Source organism: Equus przewalskii, chromosome 9 (assembly GCF_037783145.1).
Source record: "Equus przewalskii isolate Varuska chromosome 9, EquPr2, whole genome shotgun sequence".
NCBI classification, from domain to species: Eukaryota; Metazoa; Chordata; class Mammalia; order Perissodactyla; family Equidae; genus Equus; species Equus przewalskii.
This window is the reverse complement of record NC_091839.1, coordinates 38,575,976-38,597,394: the sequence shown is the minus strand read 5'-3', so window position 1 is coordinate 38,597,394 and position 21,419 is coordinate 38,575,976. Positions and strand designations below refer to the sequence as shown.

The window sequence follows — 21,419 nt, the reverse complement described above, 5'->3', positions numbered from 1 at the left end:
GGATAAAATCAGTATCCATAGCCTGTTTGAAATTCAAAAGCCTTTGTCTTGTCTTTCTTGTACCTAGTAAATGGTTACAAAGGAAATGTCACTTCGCATAAGATTTAGTTGCCAAGATTTCTGAAGAGAAACTCTGATATGTCCCTCGCAGTTGCCCTAACCACGCAGCTTTGTGCTGCTGCAAGTTGCTCAAACTGTGCTATGAGGAAGCCCTTAACTGCTTAAAAGGCCAGGGACTGAAACGGAGTATTGCACAACTCGTCACCACCGGGCGGTTTCGCTTCCAAATCTGGCCTTCGTATCATCCCACGGCGGGAGCCGCTCCTCGCTCCGCTGGAGCCAACCCCGTTCCCCCGCAAAAGCAGCCGGGATTTCCTCGTCCGCGCCTCGGCGCCCCTCCCTCCGGTCCAGGTTCTCCTGAAAGCCATGCTGTGCGGGCGCGAGGCCCCGCGAGGTCCCATTGTCCAGCCCAGGGGAGCCGGTCTCCCCGGAGCGACTCGCGCAGTCGTGTCCCACCGAGCAGGTTGACCACGGGTCCGCGGGTCTCCGCGCCGCTCCCCTCCCCCGCCGCCCCATTGTTTGCCTCGCCCCGCCCCGGGGGACACGTGCGCCTGCAGCTTCCCGAGCGAGGCGAGCGCGGGGCGGCGGCGGCGTGGACACCGCCTGGAACGGCTGCGCGGCCGCGGCGCCGGGCCACCCGGCCCGGTGGGTGCCCTTGGGGAGCTGCATCGCGTTCCGCGCCCCCCGCCCTGTGCCCCCAGCCCCGTGCCCCGCGTCCCGCCGGCCCAGCACGCGGCGGGGGCGGGCGGCCGGGACCCGGTGGGGGCGGCGTGCGCGTGGTGCGGCAGTGGGGGTGGGGCGGGGCGGGGTGGGGAGATGCCTGTCTCCTGACAAAGGAGAACGAGTGGGACACGCTGAGCCGGCCCGGCCCGCCCCGCCTGGAGGGGAGCGGGCGGGGGAGTGCTGGGAGGGGAAGGGGCGGGCCTTTCATTCACTCTCGGCCCCTCCGCCGCCGCCGGAGCGGAAGGGCGGGGTCTCGCGCCCCCGGCGGGGCGAGCAGCGAGGGAGGTGGCGGGGCGTGGGGGCGGAGCCCGCAGGCGCGCGTCCCTCGGCGTAGACTACGTCGTCACGTCAGCGCGGGAGAGAGAAAGAGAGGAGCCGACTCGGCAGGGACTGGGGGACGGGGCCGAGAGAGCGAGGGAGGGAGGGAGCCAGCGAGAGAGCGAGAGAGCGAACGAACGAACGAGGAGGGGAAAGGCGGCCACTCGTGGCTGAGCGGCCGCGGACGGGAGTGGGAGCGGTGGGGGAAAGGAGCAGGGGGGAGAAGAAGAAAGGCCGAGAGACGCAGGCAGACAGAGGCTGGTGGTGGTGGCACGGGGAGAAGGAGGAGCTGGAGGAGGGCAGGGGCTGAGGGAGTGAGTGAGAAGCGGACGCGCGAGGGAGGGGAGGGGAGGGAAGGGGGGGGTCACGCGGGGGCGCGCGCGCGCGCACCGGGACCGCGCTCGGAGGCGAGTGGAACTGGATCGGGTTTGCTGCCAGCGGCGTGAGCTTCGGCCGCCATTTTACAACAGCTCCACTCGCGCCGGACACAGGGAGCAGCGAGCACACGTTTCCCGCAACCCGATCTCCTTGGACAGGATTTCTCCGCCACAGCCCAACGGGGAGGTAACGACCGCCAGGACCCGGGTCTGGGAGGGGAGCTCCATGACATTGTGGAGTGAGCTGGGGGAGGGCGGTGCGGGGAGAAACCGGCTTTTCTGGAAAATGGATTCCAAGGGGGAGAGGAGCACGTTGGCTGGGGCTGCTTGGGAGTAGGCCGCGGCCCGCGCCGCCACTTCCTCCTCCTCCATGTGCTGCGGCCGTCCGGGCTTTGTCTGCGGCGCTCCCGGGAGGCGGCGGCCCCGTGGCCTGCGCGGGGCGCGAGCGGCGGCGGAGTTGGTGCTGTCGTGGCCGCCGCCGCGGCGCGGGAGTGGGCGGAGAGGCGCGGGGCCGTCCCGCAGCCGCGCGGCGGGCTGGGGTGGTGCTCGAGGGCCGGCGGGCGTGGGGCTCCTCGCGGAACGCCCTCACGCCGCCGGCTCGCCGGCCCGGCCCGGGGCTGGGACGGTGGGCCCGGCGCCGCGGTCGCTGCACGGACCCGCGCGGGATGGGGGCTTGCGCCGCTCGCCGCGGCTCGCGTCTCCGCGGGGCGAGCGGGCGGCCGGGGGTCGCCGGCGGCCGGGCGGAGAGAGCCATGTGTCACGGCGGGGACGGCGGCGCGGGGGGCGGGGAGAGCCTGTGGCCTGGCGCCGGCGCGACCTCGGTGTTGAGGGGCGAGGTGGAGCTGCTGCTGCGTTCCGGGGGCTCCGGACTGATGCTGGAGCCGGTGGCGGTCGTCTTGGCCTGGGACGCGGTGGCTTTTCGTGGAAGGAAGTTGTAGGACATTTGAAGGCGCAGAGCACGTGTTTCTAATGGGCTCGCGGTGGCCGCCGCGGTGAGGCTGCCGCTCTGGGTGCGGAGTCGGGGGCGGGCTTTGGGGTGCGGGGGTGAAGGGTGGAGAAGTGGGGTGGTGGGAAGGTAGCTGTGTGAGCGCTTTGTTCTTCGCTGTCTGTTGTTGCCGATCTAGAAGCGGCAGGCGGGAAAAGCGCGCACTTTGGGGTTTACCTTTGAGAGGGAAAAGCCCAGCTTTGCTGTCTCCACGCACACCTCCGGCTCTCTCCGGGCGCAGCTGCATGTGGCACGCTGGCTCGCCCTCTTGCCGATTGGGCTTCTTTGTAATGTGGTTTTTCCTAGGGAGTGTTAGCAGGTGAGTCAGGGGTGGTGCTAAGGAAAAACAGGGAATCTGTCCTTCTGTGCCACGCGCTCCAAATCTGGCTTGTCAGGCGATAGTGTCTTTAAAGTAAGGCTTCTTTAAAGGGAGACGCAGGCTGGCTGGTGTGGAAATTGGTAGAGAGAGTAAAGATTGGGGCTCTCATATTGTCCTCTACCCTTTTTGAAGATCCTAGTTTAATTTTGCTTATTGCGTTTGAACAGATCTCTGGAAACATGGCTACAGAACATGTTAATGGAAATGGTACTGAAGAGCCCATGGATACTACTTCTGCAGTTATCCATTCAGAAAATTTTCAGACATTGCTTGATGCTGGTTTACCACAGAAAGTTGCTGAAAAACTAGATGAAATTTACGTTGCAGGTAAGAACTAACACTTGCAAAATTATATCATGAAATTTTTCTATTGGATTTCTGGCTTTGAGCTAAAATAGCAACTTTTTGTGGTTTCCAATAAGTGTGGGAACTGGAGTTTTGCCTTGTTGCTCTAGTTGTGAACTAGAGGTTAAGGTGTATAGAGGGAGGGAAAAAGGAAGGGTTAAGAGGTAAAGGCTGGCTGGCCAGATGGATAAGTATATGATGGTAGCAACAGCTGCTAAATGTTGGGAGCAGGCCATGTGACTTTTTGGGGTATTTTTATAGTAGGATTCTTGTTAAATAACTTGGTAACTGTAGACTTGTAGTCTGTCTTGGCGTGACTGCTGCTTTTTTTTTCTAGTGGTGTTTGAAATTGAGTAGAGGTTCAGTTGTCATGCTTGGTACTTTGTTGGTTGATTTTAGAATTTGTAAGCCTGTATATTTATTGTAGAAATACTTAGTGTTTAGAACTGTCTGATTTAGAGAACAAGATATAAAAAAAGTTGATTCATTATTGAAAGTGTGGTTCAGAGGCTTTATTTAGTTCAGAATGGCTAAAGTATGTTTTTTTCATTATATAGATGATCACGAGAATGGAAGAATTGTTGGCAGATGTGTACCTGTATTGGCAAACGTGGTCTTTTCTTAAAAAAAAAGATCTTTCCAAAATCTTAAAAGTTGACAATTAATTAAGTTTTTTCTTCTCCAGGGCTGGTTGCACATAGTGATTTAGATGAAAGAGCTATCGAAGCTTTAAAAGAATTCAATGAAGACGGCGCATTGGCAGTTCTTCAGCAGTTTAAAGACAGTGATCTCTCTCATGTTCAGGTAATGTTAATTTAATGTCAGTGTAAAAAGAATAAGAAACTTGTAGTTTTGATATAGTTGGTTTTATTTAATTAGATCCAGATAAGACAATTATTGTTAAATATAATTGGAAAATGCCTTTACAGAACAAAAGTGCCTTTTTATGTGGAGTCATGAAGACTTATAGGCAGAGAGAAAAACAGGGGACCAAAGTAGCGGATTCTAGCAAAGGACCAGATGAGGCAAAAATTAAGGTATGTCTTAAAAAATCTTTTTTTATTCCCTTCAGTTTTAAGTTCTTTAAACTATTTTCTAGTTTGGTAAATATTCCCTTGGGTGTCAAATGGGTGTGTGTGTGTGTGTGTGTGTTGTTTTTTTTTTTTGGATCTTAGAGTTAATGACCATGAGATGATTAATCTTTTCTAATTACTATTTTTTGAAAAGTTCCTTGCCTTTAACTATTTCTGTTTCTAAAACAATTCATTGTTCATAAGTTTTTCTTGTTACCCAGCTATTGATGTTTAAATCTGTGCTTTTGGATTCTAAGTAGGAGACTTAAAGAAATACATTCACCATATTTCTAGATGCTTTTTGAAAAGCTACAAGTCCAGATTACTGACAGTGGAATCAAAATGGGAGGGAATCAGTTCACCCCATATTGTGGGAGACTGTAGACTTAGCAGTTGACTGCTCTTCTTAGGATTCTCAAGCCAGCCCGCTCCCCCGCCCCCCTAGAATTAAACGAGGATTTTAACAGTGCCTTCTTTCCCTCCCATTAGTATGCGTTATTAAGGCTAATTTGTTGATTTCTAAAAGCATGTTTTAACAGTAAAATTGATTAGTGTGAAAGTGTAAATGAGGAAACTGAGGCTGGGAGAGGACTTTTTTTAAGGTCATGTAGAACAGTAAGTGGCTTCAAATTCAACTAGGTTTTGATCTTTGTTTTGATTTTTAGTTGTGTTGAGTCTTTAGTTCGTAGAAAATATAGTGATCATACTAGTTTTAACCTGGCGCTCTTAATACAGTGTGCCAGTGCTCTTGAACCTTGGGTTATGGTTTAAGAAAATCAGTTATTAGGAAAGATATGGATGTTGAGTGGTGGTTTAATATATGGGAAGAGGGAAGCTTGGAATATGGAGTTAACTGTTAATGTCATACATAAATTTTAGCTTTCACAGGTCCAGCTATGAGTGAATTGTGTTTGAACTATAAATGTAATTTTTCTGTAGAAATGGAGTATAGTTGTCCCCATTGTAGTTGTATCACTTGTAATTAAATCTACATTTGGGTGTCAGAATCATTAAAATTCTATAAAAATTTAAAGTTTACTTTGTGTCACTTTCAGTTCTGTCTTTGGAAGGGAGTAGCTTAAAGCTTTAGTGTGACTTAACTTGTGGCAAGAAGACCTAGAGGCATTTTTGTAGGATGTTTGACAGGGAATACGTTTTTCCTTTTTGTTTTTAGGGATTGATATAAAAGGTATTATTTGAGTCATAAAGATTAAGGTGAAAGGAACACAGGGATTACATATGGGAAAAAAGGAAGATGAGACGTTTAGTAGTTAATGTGATAGTAATAGATTTGAGTTTATTTTTGTTACTAAACCCATGTCTACCTTTAAGCAAACATGTTTGCGTATAATAGGAAAAAACTGCTTAAAAAATGTAGCACTTTGTGTGCCTTGTTGTTAGAGTTTAGGAATAGAGGAGTTTTTGTCAAAGTATTTTTTCATAAATATTTAACGTTTTCTAGGTAGAAAGAGTTTGAACTCTTGTCTAGTCATTTTCAGAGACTAAGGTGACCCTAAATTATTTAATGGCATTTTGATAAGTTTTGTCATGTGCCTGGTGTTAGTTTGTTTTTATTTCAGAATTTATCAGCTAACTATTAGATTGGTTTTATTATTTAGAAAACCAAGTTTGTGCTAAATGGTTGAGATGGTAGAGAAGGGGAATAATTCCTGTTTTTTTTCATTAGGCTAACGGTAGACTACTACTACACTTTTGTGTGTAATAGGGAATGAAGAGAATCTGTTAATGCTTTGAGTAAATATGAACTGTGTACATTTTAACAGTTCACTTTTAGGGAGATAAAATGTAGAACTTCTGTCACATTGTTGCAATTTCATGGTTTTCAAAGTCATTTTGGCTCTAATTTTTTCTGAAAGATCCATGCTGCCCTCTGAAGTGTGGTACTTGAATGTCAGATGAATAAGAGGGTATTTTTCCTGTAGCTCCTGAGTTTCTGAGTTTAGCTTGAGAAGTATAGTTTCCATAAAGGTTGACAAAATGCCCAGAATGGCAGTGTGTACCTAGGAGTGTGGGGTCTGGGGAATTTATTGGGTAAGAAACCTAGACTTGGGAGAGGTTGCTCGTCCAGCTTCTTCAGGAGAGAATTAAACTCAACCACATTAGGTACAGTAATTTTTTTAGAATAGATAACATCCTGCTTTTAAAGTTGTTGATGGATCAGTATTAGTTTTTTGTTGTTCACTAAGCAGTGCTCCATAATTAATTGGAGACCAGAAAATAATTTGAACAGGATCCTGAAATTTTCAATATAAATTAGGGCTATTACAAGTATACATTAAAGGGGAAATTCTAAAACAGACACCAGAACCCTGTAGGGAATGTTGCCAAGTTAAATAGAAAGATTTGAACAAGATTGATTTTTAACTGCAAATGCATGGGTGTGGTCTTGTGAAATAAATGTATTAATGACATTTGAACTTTTCAAGGCACTCTTGGAAAGAACAGGCTACACACTTGATGTGACCACGGGACAGAGGAAGTATGGGGGACCGCCTCCAGATTCCGTTTATTCAGGTCAGCAGCCTTCTGTTGGCACTGAGGTAAAGAAACTAAAAACTTGTACTTTTTGTAGTAAATGCACGGGTATCTGGTTTGCTAAAGAAACTCTCCGTGATTTTTACTTCATCTTTAATTTACAGATATTTGTGGGGAAGATCCCAAGAGATTTATTTGAGGATGAACTTGTTCCATTATTCGAGAAAGCTGGACCTATATGGGATCTTCGTCTAATGATGGATCCACTCACTGGTCTCAATAGGGGTTATGCGTTTGTCACTTTTTGTACAAAAGAAGCAGCTCAGGAGGCTGTTAAATTGGTAAGTTTTTGTTTCCTTTGGTTTTCACATTCAATACCTTTAATTAAAACCAGGGTTTTTTTTGTTGTGCTTGAGTTAACCAGACTTTTTTGAAGTACTTGATTAGGCATTGTCTTTCACATTCTCTGTGGAGCAGTATTCTTTGCATGTGTAGTTGATTGAACTCAGGATCTATAAGGCAGTGTAGCAGAATTCCTAGTTATTGGTTCTTAGAAACATTTGGCTTAGTATTTTAATTTATAATAATGTTAAAAGGTTTAAGAAAGTAATAGGGCTTTCATAGTTTCTGACCACATCGGGGCCATCCCTTTTTCTAAAATATTTCACGAAGACATTGTGATGATAAATTTCTAGTTAATGAAATAAAGGATTTTATAATGAGTGGCAATATCTGATTTAAAAGCACCAGGTGTTAGGTGAGGACCTGGTTATTTTCCCAACTTTTAAGAAAGAATTTTAATGTTTCACAGTATGGTTTATATAACTCTCCTTCAAACTAGTTTTATCAAATTCTGTGACTCAAGTGATTTCTGCATTTTATAGTTGAAGATGCCAAGGGTTAATTTCAACCCAAGCAATGTACCAGACCGGGGAGGAATTTTTGTAAATGGTTCACTATATCAGGTGTTTGGTAAATTGGCCTTATCTGGCTTACATATTTTATGGGTAATTCTAAGCAAACTTAAAGTCCTTAGACTGATTTCGTGTCCTGAATTTTATTTTTCCTTCCCTCTTGTCAAGACATTGTATTTTAAGGCAGAAACCTTAAGGAGAAAAGGAAAATCAGTGTACTTAGCTTACTTTCTATGTTGGCTTGAATTTCTCCATTGATGTGTATAATTCAATACGGTAAAGGTTTAACGTTAGAAAAGTATGCTCCTTGGAAGAATATGGGTGTCTTAAAAAAAAAAACAGTATTTTTTGAATGGTGTGTTTTTTTCTTTCCTTCAAAGGATGCTTTCTATTTCAGAGTGGGGATAGCTCTGTAGGGAGCTTTGAGCTATCAAAATTTTAGTTTAAATAGTTGGGGTGAAAATAAGGACTTTTTAGAGTTCTAGAAAGATACTTTAGAAATCATCCCCTTTAATCTGTAAGAGTAGGACGTTTTTGCTAGGTAGTAAAAAAGTAGCAGTAAGTTTTAATGTCGAATGTAGAATGATTGGGAAGGCAATGAGCTACTACAGAATTTGGCCGGTGATGTCAGACCCGTTTTCTATACCAGGCATTAAATTTTATTTAATAGATATGGTTACTTAGTGTTTTAAGTAATGATTTGTGTATTAACATTTTTAAAAGGAATCATTCAATCAACATTTGTAGGATCCTTAGTTCTTGCTATCAGAATACGCTAATTATGATAGATCCTCACTAGAACTAACTTCTAGACGATTTCTAGAAAACTTACTATAAAGATAGATCATTAGAGGAAGGTGTTATATAATCCAGTTGTAACATGATTTTTTTTTAAAGATTTGTTTTTTTCCTTTTTCTCCCCAAAGCCCCCCAGTACATAGTTGTATATTCTTCGTTGTGGGTCCTTCTAGTTGTGGCATGTGAGACGCTGCCTCAGCGTGGTTTGATGAACAGTGCCATGTCCGCGCCCAGGATTCGAACCAACGAAACACTGGGCCGCCTGCAGCGGAGCGCGCGAACTTAACCACTCAGCCACGGGGCCAGCCCCGTAACGTGATGATTTTGAGTGCCAATAAATAATGCATTATGAAATATGTTTTGGTTTGGGTAATTGCCTTGGCTTAACACATAGTACAGTCCAAAATTGCATTGCTGTAGGCTTAGAGTATAGTCTTATTAATATAGTTAAGTTTTTTAATTGTAATGCAGATGCTTTTGTAGGTAGGCCAGTCATTTTGATTGGTCTAGGAACTAACTCTTGTCCTTAACTTTTTTACTTTTTTTTTCTGTTTTTGTGATTTGAGTCCTTATCTAGGGGCATGATTTTTCACTTCCAGATGAATAAGAGGCTTTGCATTTTGGTGCCTTTTAAAAGATATTCTCAGCGGTAGTCGTATACATCCAGTGGGATGAGTTGGACGATGTTCATCATTGCTTTTTTTAAAAGGATGCGTTACTGTGGCTAGGGATTATGGTGATAATGGAATTGGGAGATTTGCATTAATATGATAGTAAAAGAAAGGACTAGAGTTTTGAGGAAATGAAACAGCTTAGAGAAATATAAAACTCAAGTTGATTTGAATGTTTTTTGCTGCTTTGTATTTATTGTGGAAATGAGTACTCCTCTACTAAATATAATCCTTAAGGGAGCATATTTTGAAAACTATCCCTACTTGTGTTATATCATGAGAGTCTACTTGAATTACAACTATCTAAGGTGAATTTTTATCTACAGTAATTGAACTGTCATTCTAATTGTAGATAATCAAATGTTGAGAAAAAGGCCTCTTTTGCGTTATTTATGGATAAGCCAAGATTGAAGCACCATCTTCTTGCTTTCCTGTGGTTTGAGTGTCTTGAGGAACACTTTAGATCGATAGTTTATGTGTTCAGCCTTATTTTTTGATATGATTTAGCAGTGATTTTTCTCCCTAGATTAAAAAGTATTCTAGAGGGGCCGGCCCCGTGGCTGAGTGGTTAAGTTTGTGCGCTCTGCTTTGGCAGCCCAGGGCTTCACTGGTTTGGATCCTGGGCGCGGACATGGCACTGCTCGTCAGGCCACGTTAAGGCGGCGTCCCACATGCCACAACTAGAAGAGCCCACAGTTAAGATATACAACTGTGTACTGGGGGGGATTTGGGGAGAAAAAGCAGAAAAGGAAAAAAAAAAACTATTGTAGATTTTACGTTTGCACCTGAATTACTTATAAAAATGGGTTAATTGATATTAACAGCTGAAGAAGAGGCATGCAGTTAGAAACAACTGTGGATTTCTTAAATGACCCTATTTTCAGCCAACATCTGCCTTGTATTTTGGGGAATAGAAAAATTCATCCCTAAATGATGATAATCTAGCTAGAGAAGCAAGATCTAAATTTGTGAAAAGGTGAATAATAGCTACTACCACTTGAGTGCTTGTTAAGGCACAGGAGCTGAGCTAGGTGCTACATTATTACCTTTAAATACTATCTCAACCCATTCTTCAAGGTAAGTAGAATTATCTTCATTCTGCAGAAGAGTAAATAGTCTGGGTGACTTGCCCAAGGCCAGACAGTTTTAGTTTGATACCAGGTTTGTTTAGCTCCAGTGCCTATTGTTATCTAGACAGAATTTAAACCAGCAGTGCAAGTTGTGTCACCAGGTAGCCTGATTCTTTAAATTATTTAGTGTTTTAGGTAGTGTTAAAAGGAGCTCAGCGAGTAAGTCCTGTCTCTACTGCCTGCCAACATTTTTGGCATCTAATCACTTTTTATCATCTTTACTGCTACCACTCTAGTCTAAGGTACCATTTGAAGAATCCATCTAGCTAGTCTCACTGCTTTCTGTTGTCCCTTTATAGTTTTACCATTCAGCAGCATAGATTAGATTACAACATTCCCAAGCTTGAAAACTCTAATAATGGCTTCCAAACGAGGCCCTGTCTGATCAAGTTTCTGTTTCTCTCTCTTACTCTTCTTCTTTATTACCCCTCCATCCATGCTTTGCCTTTTTTGTCCTCCACATAAGCTGTGACCATTTCCTTCTCAAGGCCGCCTTCTGCTTTTCTGCTTTCTGACACATCTCCCAGTTATCACAGCTGCTGCCTTCTTATCCATCAGGTCTTCTTAGAAAGAAAGCTCTTCCTGACTTTGAGCAGCTTACCACCCAGTTGCCTCATGACAGTGTCCTGAACACGATAAAAACAATGTTTAGATGTACTTAAATTTATTTCTTGACCTTGTAAATTATTAGCTTCTCTCTCCCTATCAAAATATAAGCTCTTTTTTCCTGTATCCTCGATGTTTAGAACAGTGTCACTATATAGTAGGTGCTGGATAAATAACCTGACTGGGTGACCAGTGCCATCTAATTCATTAGTCACGACGAGAATTTGTAACATTCCTCCATTAGCTATGGGCCATTTTGCTATTTAAAGGTTTTCTAGGGGCTGGCCCTGTGGCCGAGTGGTTAAGTTCGCGTAGCGTCCCAGGGTTTTGCTGGTTCAGATCCTGGGTGCGGACATGGCACCATTCATCAGGCCATGCTGAGGCAGTGTCCCACATGCCACACTGAGAAGGACCCACAACTAAAAATATCAACTATGTACTTGGGGGGCGTTGGGGAGAAGGAAAAATAAAATCTTTTTTAAAAAAATAAAGGTTTTCTAGCTTCCATTTGCAATTATTTCTTCTGTGCTACCTTCAGTTAAAAGGATTAGCCTAGATTAATGGGAGGTGATGCATATCCCCTCAACCTCTGGGGGATTTTTGGAAGTATAGTCATGTGTGCATAATGATGTTTTGGTCAACGTGGGACCCCATATATGATGGTGGTCCCATACCTAGGTCTGTAGTAGGCTATATCATCTAGGTTCATGTAAGTATGCTTTGATGTTCACACAACAAAGAAATTGCCTAACGACACATTTCTTAGAACGTATACCCATTGTTAAGTGATGCATGACTGTATATGTAGTGTTTGGCATTGTCACAAAGACCAGGAGAGAGGGCACGCAAGTATATGTATGTCTTTTGTGATGTGCTGCTAGAATTGGAGCCCAGGGCCACTGGTGCTGCAGTGCCCTTTAGAGTCCTAAATAATGGAAGTATCCTGCTGAAAATGCTAATAGTGCCCATGTTATAAACACTGGAATAGTTGATCTCTATTTGCACATTGAGAGTTAGGATTTTATACCACTACTTGTAATAAAGCCATCAGTGGCTATGATTTTAATAGCCACTGATGGTTTTATTCACTGAAGTGGTTGTGTACATTCATGTAATGTGTACAACCATTCTGGTAAATGAGCTGACAAGATAGGTCCACAAATTATTTTAGTAGCAACTTAGCAGATCTTTAGTGTGCTTAACACGAAAACTTTTACTGCGGTGTACAAGGTAGTAGTTTTCAATTCTTGACTTCAGAGTTTGTAGGAGGTGAGAGGCTAACTGCAATTAAGGTAGATGGTTTGAAGGGTCATAGAGGAATGAAGGGATAGATTGCTTTGGGTTGGGGTTGTTAAAGAAGGCTTTATGATGAAGAGGTTTGAGCAGGACCTTGTAAAGGAACCACGTGAATCTAGCTGAAGCAGTGTTTTTGTGGAAGGAAGTAGGAGATAAAACTTGGATAAAGTCAGTGCCCAGAAGCTAGTGGTCATGACTGCTGGGCTAAGTTGCATTAAAGTTTTGAGCCTTGGTGTGGGTTCAGTGATGTAAATGGCAGAATAATGAAGGATGTTTGGATGAAGAGAACAAAGGCCTGGAGGGTGGCAGCAATAGAAAGGAGACGTTAAACATTTTGAAGGGAGAAATGATATGCGGTGGTGGTGTGCTATAGGTTCCATTCCAATTTTCATCAGTGATTGAAATGAGGGCATAGTTGGACTGCCCTTGAAATGTTTGGTGACTTAAATCTGCATGCAGTGATAAATGCTCTGGATGACAAAATTAGGATCTGAAAAGATTTTGATAGCCTGGAACAGATAGCTCACACCAGCAAGATGGAATTGGGGGGGACAAAAGTCAAGTATTATACACAGCTAATTTCACAAGTGAACTGTCGTGTGAGTCAGCAGTGTGGTGTGGTTGCCAAATAAGCTAAGGTAATCATGGACTACATGTTGTAGAGGCATGGTGTCTAGAAGTGGAAGATTAGTAATAGTCTCCAGCTATTCTAGACTCCACACTTTGCATCTACAATACTGTGTTATGGATGTTATTATTTGGTGACACTTCCGGAGGCATTTTAGTTTGCCAGCATCAGTGACAGAAGGGTTAGCCAAGCATAGGGAGCAATTGAGTCATGAGCATTGTGTGTGGGTATATTGAAGTACTGTTATTTAGGGGAGGAAATAGATTTATTGTAGAATTTTTAGGGAAGTAGATTTTGGCTCAATGTAAAGAAGACTTAACTAATTAAGAAATGTTTAAGAATAAAGTGGACAGGCTTGGGAGATAGTGGCTTTGCTGCTATGAAAGAGTAAAGACTGAACAACCACTTCTGATCGGATTCCAAATCTGAGATTGCTAAATTTCCGGGCATTTGGTGACTGGCTGTGAGGGAAGGAAAAAATGACTTGAGATTTTGGGCTTAGATGACAAGAATGTTCCAGACTGTATAACTCCTGGTGTTGTGAAGTGCTGAAACTGCATTGATTAATGTTCAGAGTTTGTCTTTATTTTATTTGATCACCTCATTGTGGTACTGGATCTGAAAGCTAGATTCTAAAACCTCCAGATGTCAGTGTCCACTATGCTAGATTTGGAAAGATTTCACGATTTTTCTTCCTTTTGATGCTGTCATGGTGTCCTGATATGCTAACTCTTGAGAGTTAGTTTGGCAGCATTACATTAGAATCTCTGCTAGAGTTCAGAACAGTTGTTTTTGTAATGCTCTTCTACCATGTAAATCACAGTTACCCACCTGCTGGGATGCAAGTTTAGTCTTTAATTTAAGGTGATAGATTGGTATTTAAAAATATTAAAGAGGGAGAAAAATTAAGCAGTTCAAATATGCATATAGAAATGTGTGTTTAATCTGTAGATGGGGCATTGCTTCAAGAAATGTTTTTTTCTAGGTACTACTTTTGCTTTATTTGGACAATATGGCCAGAAGGTCTCCTCGGCTCCTTTAATGACTTTCATTGGAGAGCCAGTTTACTTTCTATGGGTTAGATATCATTGTTTCTAGGTTTTTTTTTTTTAAATTAAAAAAAATGGGTGAAGTTACAGTTTATAAATGCTACTAAATTTTCACGTCATTTACATTGTTCAGAGACCACAGCCATCCTAAATACCTTCTGCCTACCCTGCAGTGATTAACCATAGCAGGGCCGACGATGGGTTAGAAGGGAAGAAATTTTTCTTCTGTAGGTAATAGTGGAAACATCATTACTACTTTGAAGCAGCACTCTTAATGTTGATGGAACTGGTATAACCAAGAATTCCAATTTTTCTTACAGGTTTTTTTTAGGACTTAAGATATTTTCTTATAGTAAGTAGCTCCTGCTCTTAGAACATTTGGGGAAAAAGAAGGGGAAATTATACCATTCTGTCACCTTCAAAATAATTCCTATTTCTCTCTTTAAACACCTGGTATTTCCTTGTGTTCTTTTTGTGATATTTTAAATGTGACCATTGATGTGTCACTAAGGCTGGTTGGTTGATTGTAGATTATAAGAATCTAGGGAATGTACATGTCTTAAAGCAATTTGTGTTCTTATGTTGGCTTAGTTGGGAAATAGGGCATTGTAGTCTACTTGTCCATAATCTCATGCAGTGATGGATTCAACCATAGCTTTACTGTTTGCAAGTAACTTGTAGCTTTCTACTTTAAGAGGGTTTTGATCTAAATACATTATATAAATGCTATGAGAAAAAAAAGTTGGTGGCAGGATCTCTCAACCTCAGCGATATTGATATTTTAGACCTGATAATTCTTTGTTATGCTGGAGTATCTTGTGAATTTTGTTCTGTTTCGTAACATCTCTGGCCTCTGCCTACCCACTAAATACCAGCAGCACAACATGTCATCGTGTTGTCAGTCCCCGTGGTCCTGTCCTATCACCCCACCCCACTGACAACCAAAATTGTCTTTAGATATTGTCGTCTTTAGATATTGTCAAGTGTCCCCTTAGGGGCAAACTCACTCCTGTTGACAACTGTAGGTCTTTGTTACCATAGAGAGGGGGTTTTTGTTGACTTTTATAGGATTTAGGGATTGCAGAGTATTTGATGGTCAAGCTCAAATCTATAAAGGAGTTTGGATGGTGGAAGTTTTGGGGAAATCATTTTAATCAGAGGCTTAGTACAAAAATGATTTGAGTGGTGCAGCGAAGTTTGCACATTTTGCTTCTCAGCGGCCCAGGGTTTGCTGGTTTGGATCCCGGGTGCAGACATGGCACTGCTTGGCACGCCATGCTGTGGTAGGTATCCCACATATAAAATAAAGGAAGATGGGCACGGATGTTAGCTCAGGACCAGGCTTCCTCAGCAAAAAGAGGAGGACTGGCAGTAGTTAGCTCAGGGCTCATCTTCCTCAAAAAAAGAAAAAAAAAAAAAGAAAAAAGAAAACGGTTTGAGAAGTGACGCAAATTGCTAAGTTATAGTATTGTGGAGAGAAAGGGGAAGTAGTAGAAATTTTAGGACAGACTTATATAATGTCCAAGTATTTGAACTTTATTGTTTTTGGTGTTGGGGAGCCATTGAGAGATTTGTTTTCAACAGGTGAAAATACTGATCGTGTATAAAAAAAAATGTCTCTGGCGTAGATGTATAGAACAGAGATTATCGTGGCATCATGATGTCCAGAGACTTCACTAGCATGAACTGAATCAGTGGGTTAGAAAGTATAAAACTGGTCTGAGCTGGAGGAAGGACGTTTGAACTCTGTTTAATTTTGAATATCTGGAGATGGAGAAAGGGACAGGGAGGAATTGATTTTCTGACTTAACTGTGTTTTCTTGTCTTAAGCCTGATGTACCTTTTGTGCCAGAATGGAAATATTAGGGAGAGGAATGGTTTTACTTTTTCCATAAGGCTGGTCTATAAATTATATGGGAACTCATGTTGATTTTTTAGTTTGTATAGCTCCACTTGTGTGAATATACAAAATAAATTTTGAGGCCAAGTATGGGGGGATTAATCAATAATTATTGCTGCTGCTGCCACCGTTATTAGTAACATGAAATTTTTAGGTGGTTTTAACTGTGTAATATATTAATCCACTTTTCCAGATTGCTTGATAAGCTTTGTAAGTAATGTTTGGATTTGTTATTTTGACAGATTGAGTTTTGCCTCTAATATCTCACCCTTCTATGAGATGTGGTTACTTGAAGACTAAGTTTACTTTTTACTGTAGTTTTATAGTTGGCTTTTCTGCTTTCACCATAAACGGTCTACTTGTCTTTCTCCAACTTTATTGTAGGATTGATGAAAATGAAATGGGGAAAAACAGGGTTGGATTCACAGTAACAAGGTTCTCTCCTTTTAGACTTAAGTATTTGAAGCTGAAAATTCCTTATTGCCACTTTTTACGAGAGGGAAGGGGGGATGGGAAAACAGATTTAGGTGCTGAATAACAGTAACACAGAAAGCTTGCTGGTATTTGAATCAGTTTCCTTTACATGAGGATAACTGGTTGGCAGGATGAATTTAAGCAGAAATTAAGTTAAGGTATTGTGGAATCAGCTGTTTTGGATTTAAGCTGCTATAGACCTGATTCCTAATTTATCAAGTTTCCTCAGTTTCCAGGACTTGACAAATTTTTGTATTAATATAATTCATAAACTTTAGTGTGTTTTGTCAGTAGTCTTATCTGTCTCAACTTAGAATTTCCTTTTACAGTGCTTTATGGTAACTATTTTTTAAAGGATAAAAATACTGGATAAACATAGTGTTGAAATTGTAATTTGCTAAAAAATTTTGTTTTTGTATATGAGGTTTGCATATCTTTATATAATAAGTAAGCACTTATAGTAGGATATTATGAATATTTTAAAAACATGGTGCACTTTTTCCCCTTTCAGTATAATAATCATGAAATTCGTTCTGGAAAACACATTGGTGTCTGCATCTCGGTTGCCAACAATAGGCTTTTTGTGGGCTCTATTCCTAAGAGTAAAACCAAGGAACAGATTCTTGAAGAATTTAGCAAAGTAACAGGTAAGTGGGGTTTATTCGGAAGGAGGTGCAACTTTTAATACTGAAGGTAATTGCATACTTCTGTGTGTCAAGCACTGTTTTAAACGCTATGTTTGACTTGTATTCTTGCTCCAACCATTTGAGATAGGTAACTCCCATTTTCAGATAAGGAAAAACAGGCACAGAAGGTTTTGGGAAATAACTTTCTGAATGTTATCTAGTAAGTAAGGAATGCAGCTGGGGTTTCAACTCAGTCTGCAGAACCGTTGCTGGGCTGCCCCTGCTTTGGAAGGTTGTGTTTCTTTGTGTGTTTTTATGTATTTCTAGGTGCTGCTTGACGTTCTTAGTAGGATTGTTTGATATGTAATGATGTGATTTCCCAAATTATAGAAATAATAAGTACTCTTGTTATAAGCAGAGATTATATGTTGTCAATATGTTACAGTTCCCTCATGTAAAGTGTTTTTTATAAGTTCAGGATGCTTTTGTTAGAAAATATTGTCTGTTAGAATGTTTAGCAAATTACCAGCCTGTTATCAATCTCCAGGAACATTTGAACTTCACTTAATGTAATACTAATATATTCTATTTCATTTGAAGTAAAGCTGTTGATAACTGAGGCCATAAAAGTACGATTAAAAATAATTTTAGTGTTTACTTGAATAATAAAAATGTCTAACCATGTCTGACCTATACTGCCATTTTCCTAAAACATTTATGTATAGATTTTATGCGTCTCTGTCATTTAATTAGTAAAAGCAGAATAAGCCTTAGGTCTAATTAAAAAGAATACCTTTTCTTTTCATTGAGATTTCTGTGTTGGGGATACTTGGAAAGTCTGGATTATGTAAATCACCTGGACCACTTTTTTTGAGAGTCCTCTGTAAAGATGAGGTTATTTTTCATTTTGCTATTCAAGTATTATGTTAGAAAAATAAGTCCTTTGATCTAATTGTCCTTGCTTATTTTATCTAATTTCCTTGGAATGGTTGCTTACTTTCAGAGGGTCTTACAGACGTCATTTTATACCACCAACCAGATGACAAGAAAAAGAACAGAGGCTTTTGTTTCCTTGAATATGAAGATCACAAAACAGCTGCCCAGGCAAGGCGTAGGTTAATGAGCGGTAAAGTCAAGGTCTGGGGAAATGTTGGAACTGTTGAATGGGCTGATCCTATAGAAGATCCCGATCCAGAGGTTATGGCAAAGGTAATGACAGTCAAGTCAAAAATTTTTTTGAGGGGTTGGTGGGAGAAGGGGAAGGCTTAAGAGAAGGGAAAGAAAGAACTTAGAGAATGAATTGTGTACCTTTTTAAACCATATTTTTGAAAGCGTGAGAAGTGTTCCTTATTAAGGTCACATACCAGAAATAATACTGTATGCTTGGAGAGTGAATATAGAAATTTATTCATGGATACTTAGCCCTAATGTGAAGTTATCATACTCATTATGAAGTAGTTAGCCTACCTGCTGTGGAGATGGTTCACTTTCATCTTTGTGTGGGTTCTAAGAGCAACTGTTTTGGTTTTTGAGAATGGCGCCATTAGCTTACATGATTTTTGTGTTAAAAGTCCTACTCCTAAAAATAGTGAACTGTATTGGCCTCAGCAAAGCTGCTGCAGTTACAAGGTTTAGCTATTATTAGGTATCCTGCTTCAGCAGTCAGTTGAGACATCCTATGAGAACAAACATCTCTTGAGTCAACACTTTACTCACTAGTGCAGTTTGCAGTTAAGTTATTCTACCCTTTGTCTTTTAAGAATCCCCCTTAATGGTTGTAGGCTAGCAGATAGAACTCGTTCACTTAAATCAAGAGAGGAATGTGAAATGCCAGAACATCGAGTAAGTGGTCTTGAGGACAGAAGATACTTAGGATTCTTTTTTCCTTTGGCCTGTTAAGCTCTCATTGGGTTAGCACTTTAAGAACTTTGGATGCTATTTCAGGTATTTCAGGAGGAAGTGATGATATTTCTTAGCCAAAAGGTCAGATTTTGTAATTGTATTTTGAGGAGCTTTCAGGATTGAAAGAATTTAACTTACCAGGATTTTGAATGCTCCCTCCCCTCTTTAAGATTTCAAAAGCAGGTCCTAATTAGTTTTGATCACTTTCATTAAGCGTTCAGCAGTTATCTCAGAGGGCTAAGTATTCACATTTTAAGGAAATAACCATCTCCATTTTGATTGCAAAATAATTCCTAATTTACTAAAAACTACCTAAGCATAAGGCCTTTTTCCTTTTAAGCAGAAAGTACAGAGGTCTGACATACCCTTTGCCCACACACATGCACAGACTTGCCCGCCATCAGCATCTGCATCAGAGTGGTTCATTTGTTGCAATCAGTGAACCTACATTGACACATTATTATAACTCAAGGAACATAGTTTACATTAGGATTCACTCTTGGTGTTGTACATTCTGTGGGTTTGACAAATGTAAGACATGTATTCACCGTTATAGTATCATCCAGAATAGTTATAGTATCATCCAGAATAGTTTGACTCCCGCGAGAATCCTTCATGATCCACCTATTCAAGCTTCCTTCCCCTTTAGCCTTTGGCAGTTGTTGATCTTTTTACTGTCTCTGTAGTTTTACTTTTTCCCGAATGTCATATAGTTGGATTCATACTATATATAGCCTTTTAAGATTATATTCTTTTACTTAATTGTATGCATTTAAGGTTCTTCTGTGTCTTTTCATGGCTTGATAACTCATTTCTTTTTAGCACTGAATAATAATTGGATGTACCACAGTTTATTTATCCATTCACTTACGGAAGGACATCTTGGTTTCTTCTAAGTTTTGGCAATTGTGAATAAAGCTGTTTTAAATGTCCATATGCAGGTTTTTGTGTGGACCTGTTTTCAGCTTGTTTGGGTAAATACCAAGGAGTGATTGCTGGATTGTATGGTAAAAGTATGTTTAGTTTTGTAGGAATCTGCCAAACTGTTCTCCAGAGTGACTGTACCGTTTTTCATTCCCACCAGCATTTGCTGGTGGTAAGTCGTTTGGATTTTGGCCATTCTAATAGATGTGTAGTGGTATCTCACTGTTGTTTTAATTTGCAATTCCCTAATGACATAGGATGTTGAGAATCTCTTCATATGCTTATTTGCCCTCTATATGTTTGGTGAGATGTCTGTTCAGGTTTTTTTGTCCATTAGATCCAGCAATCACATTCCTTGGCATTTACCCAAATGAATTGAAAACAGTCTATGTTTTATATTTATGATATTCTTCCAATGAGTTATGACTAAAGTTAACTTTGTAGGGTAGGATGGTGACGTCTTGGAAATGGAACCCTTTGGAAATACACAGGGAGTTTCTGTTTTTCTTAAATTTCAGGTAAAAGTGCTGTTTGTACGCAACCTTGCCAATACTGTAACAGAAGAAATTTTAGAAAAGGCATTTAGTCAGTTTGGGAAACTGGAACGAGTGAAGAAACTAAAAGATTATGCTTTCATTCATTTTGATGAACGAGATGGTGCTGTCAAGGTAAATAACTGGGGAAATTATTATAGGCATTTAAATTAGAATGATTTGTAGTTATCACAGAGTCAGAATGTTTTAAAAAATTGAAGGAAACTCAGAGGTCATATGATCTACTCAAGTTAAGCTTTACTGGCATTAGGAAATTGCATAACTCATTAAACTAAGTCAAAAGATTATTAGTTGAAGAGGTGAATCTTTAAAGAAAATCTACATTTTATTTTATCTCATCTTTCCAACATTAATGATAAATGGTTTTTTAAATTTAAATGAATCCTAATTGTTCTGAAAACCTATTTATTGATCAGTAACTCATTTTTTTAAGGCTATGGAAGAAATGAATGGCAAAGACTTGGAGGGAGAAAATATTGAAATTGTTTTTGCTAAGCCACCAGATCAGAAAAGGAAAGAAAGAAAAGCTCAGAGGCAAGCAGCAAAGAATCAAATGTAAGTGAAAGTTGTTAAGTGTTAACCTTGGTGGATTAACTGGTGATTAACAGCTGTTGCTCAAACCTGTGAAGTAAATCCATAACATACCTTTACCTTTTAAAGATGATTTAAATTGAAAGCTTTGAGTCATAGAGCACTGCCAAGAATCTCAAGAAATGTTTATTGAACTCTTGCTATTAACTATACTTGTGAAAATAATAATAATTCTAAATAACTGGAATTTTGTATAATAAATGAAATCAGCTAGGATATTTTCTACTCTGGATTACAGAATGTGCTCCTAAATATGTGTTTTAAATGTTAGCTGTCCCAAAGTCTTACATGTTTGGTTAAAAGGTGGAGAGTTCTTTTTTTCCTCAGAGGTAGAAAATATTAAATCTCAAATTGTAGTAAACTCAGCTTCATTTGTACCAGGAAGAGGCTTCTTGACCAATACTTAGTTTCTGTTGCACCCCAAAGATTTCATATACTATGCATGAGTTTTGAAAAATGAAATAAGAGAGTGTAGTTAATAAAATAGGCAAATAACATAGTATTGAGATAACAAAACAAATGTGTATAATGCGTTGCATTATTAATTGGATCTTTTAAGATCATCTATAAAAAAATAAGTACTCATTAAGACAGTGAAGG

General features: G+C 40.8%; 1 protein-coding gene across 9 annotated transcripts in view; it reads left to right on the top strand.

Annotated features, from left to right (window-relative positions):
• Positions 1–409: 409 nt before the first annotated feature.
• The window catches only part of SYNCRIP (synaptotagmin binding cytoplasmic RNA interacting protein), a 30,720-nt gene continuing 9,710 nt past the window's right edge, over positions 410–21,419 (top strand). For 3 of the 9 annotated variants that reach the window (XM_070633564.1, XM_070633561.1, XM_070633559.1), the window contains exons 1-10: positions 1,114–1,665; positions 3,010–3,169; positions 3,873–3,991; positions 4,117–4,224; positions 6,708–6,821; positions 6,921–7,097; positions 16,734–16,869; positions 17,852–18,057; positions 20,193–20,342; positions 20,662–20,783. In XM_070633564.1, coding sequence (XP_070489665.1) covers positions 3,022–3,169; positions 3,873–3,991; positions 4,117–4,224; positions 6,708–6,821; positions 6,921–7,097; positions 16,734–16,869; positions 17,852–18,057; positions 20,193–20,342; positions 20,662–20,783 — 1,280 coding nt within the window. In that variant the 5' untranslated portion in view covers positions 1,114–1,665; positions 3,010–3,021. Of the gene's footprint in view, positions 706–1,113; positions 1,666–3,009; positions 3,170–3,872; positions 3,992–4,116; positions 4,225–6,707; positions 6,822–6,920; positions 7,098–16,733; positions 16,870–17,851; positions 18,058–20,192; positions 20,343–20,661; positions 20,784–21,419 lie in introns of those variants that run through there. The other 6 variants (XM_070633568.1, XM_070633567.1, XM_070633566.1 and 3 more) reach the window with 4 other exon arrangements.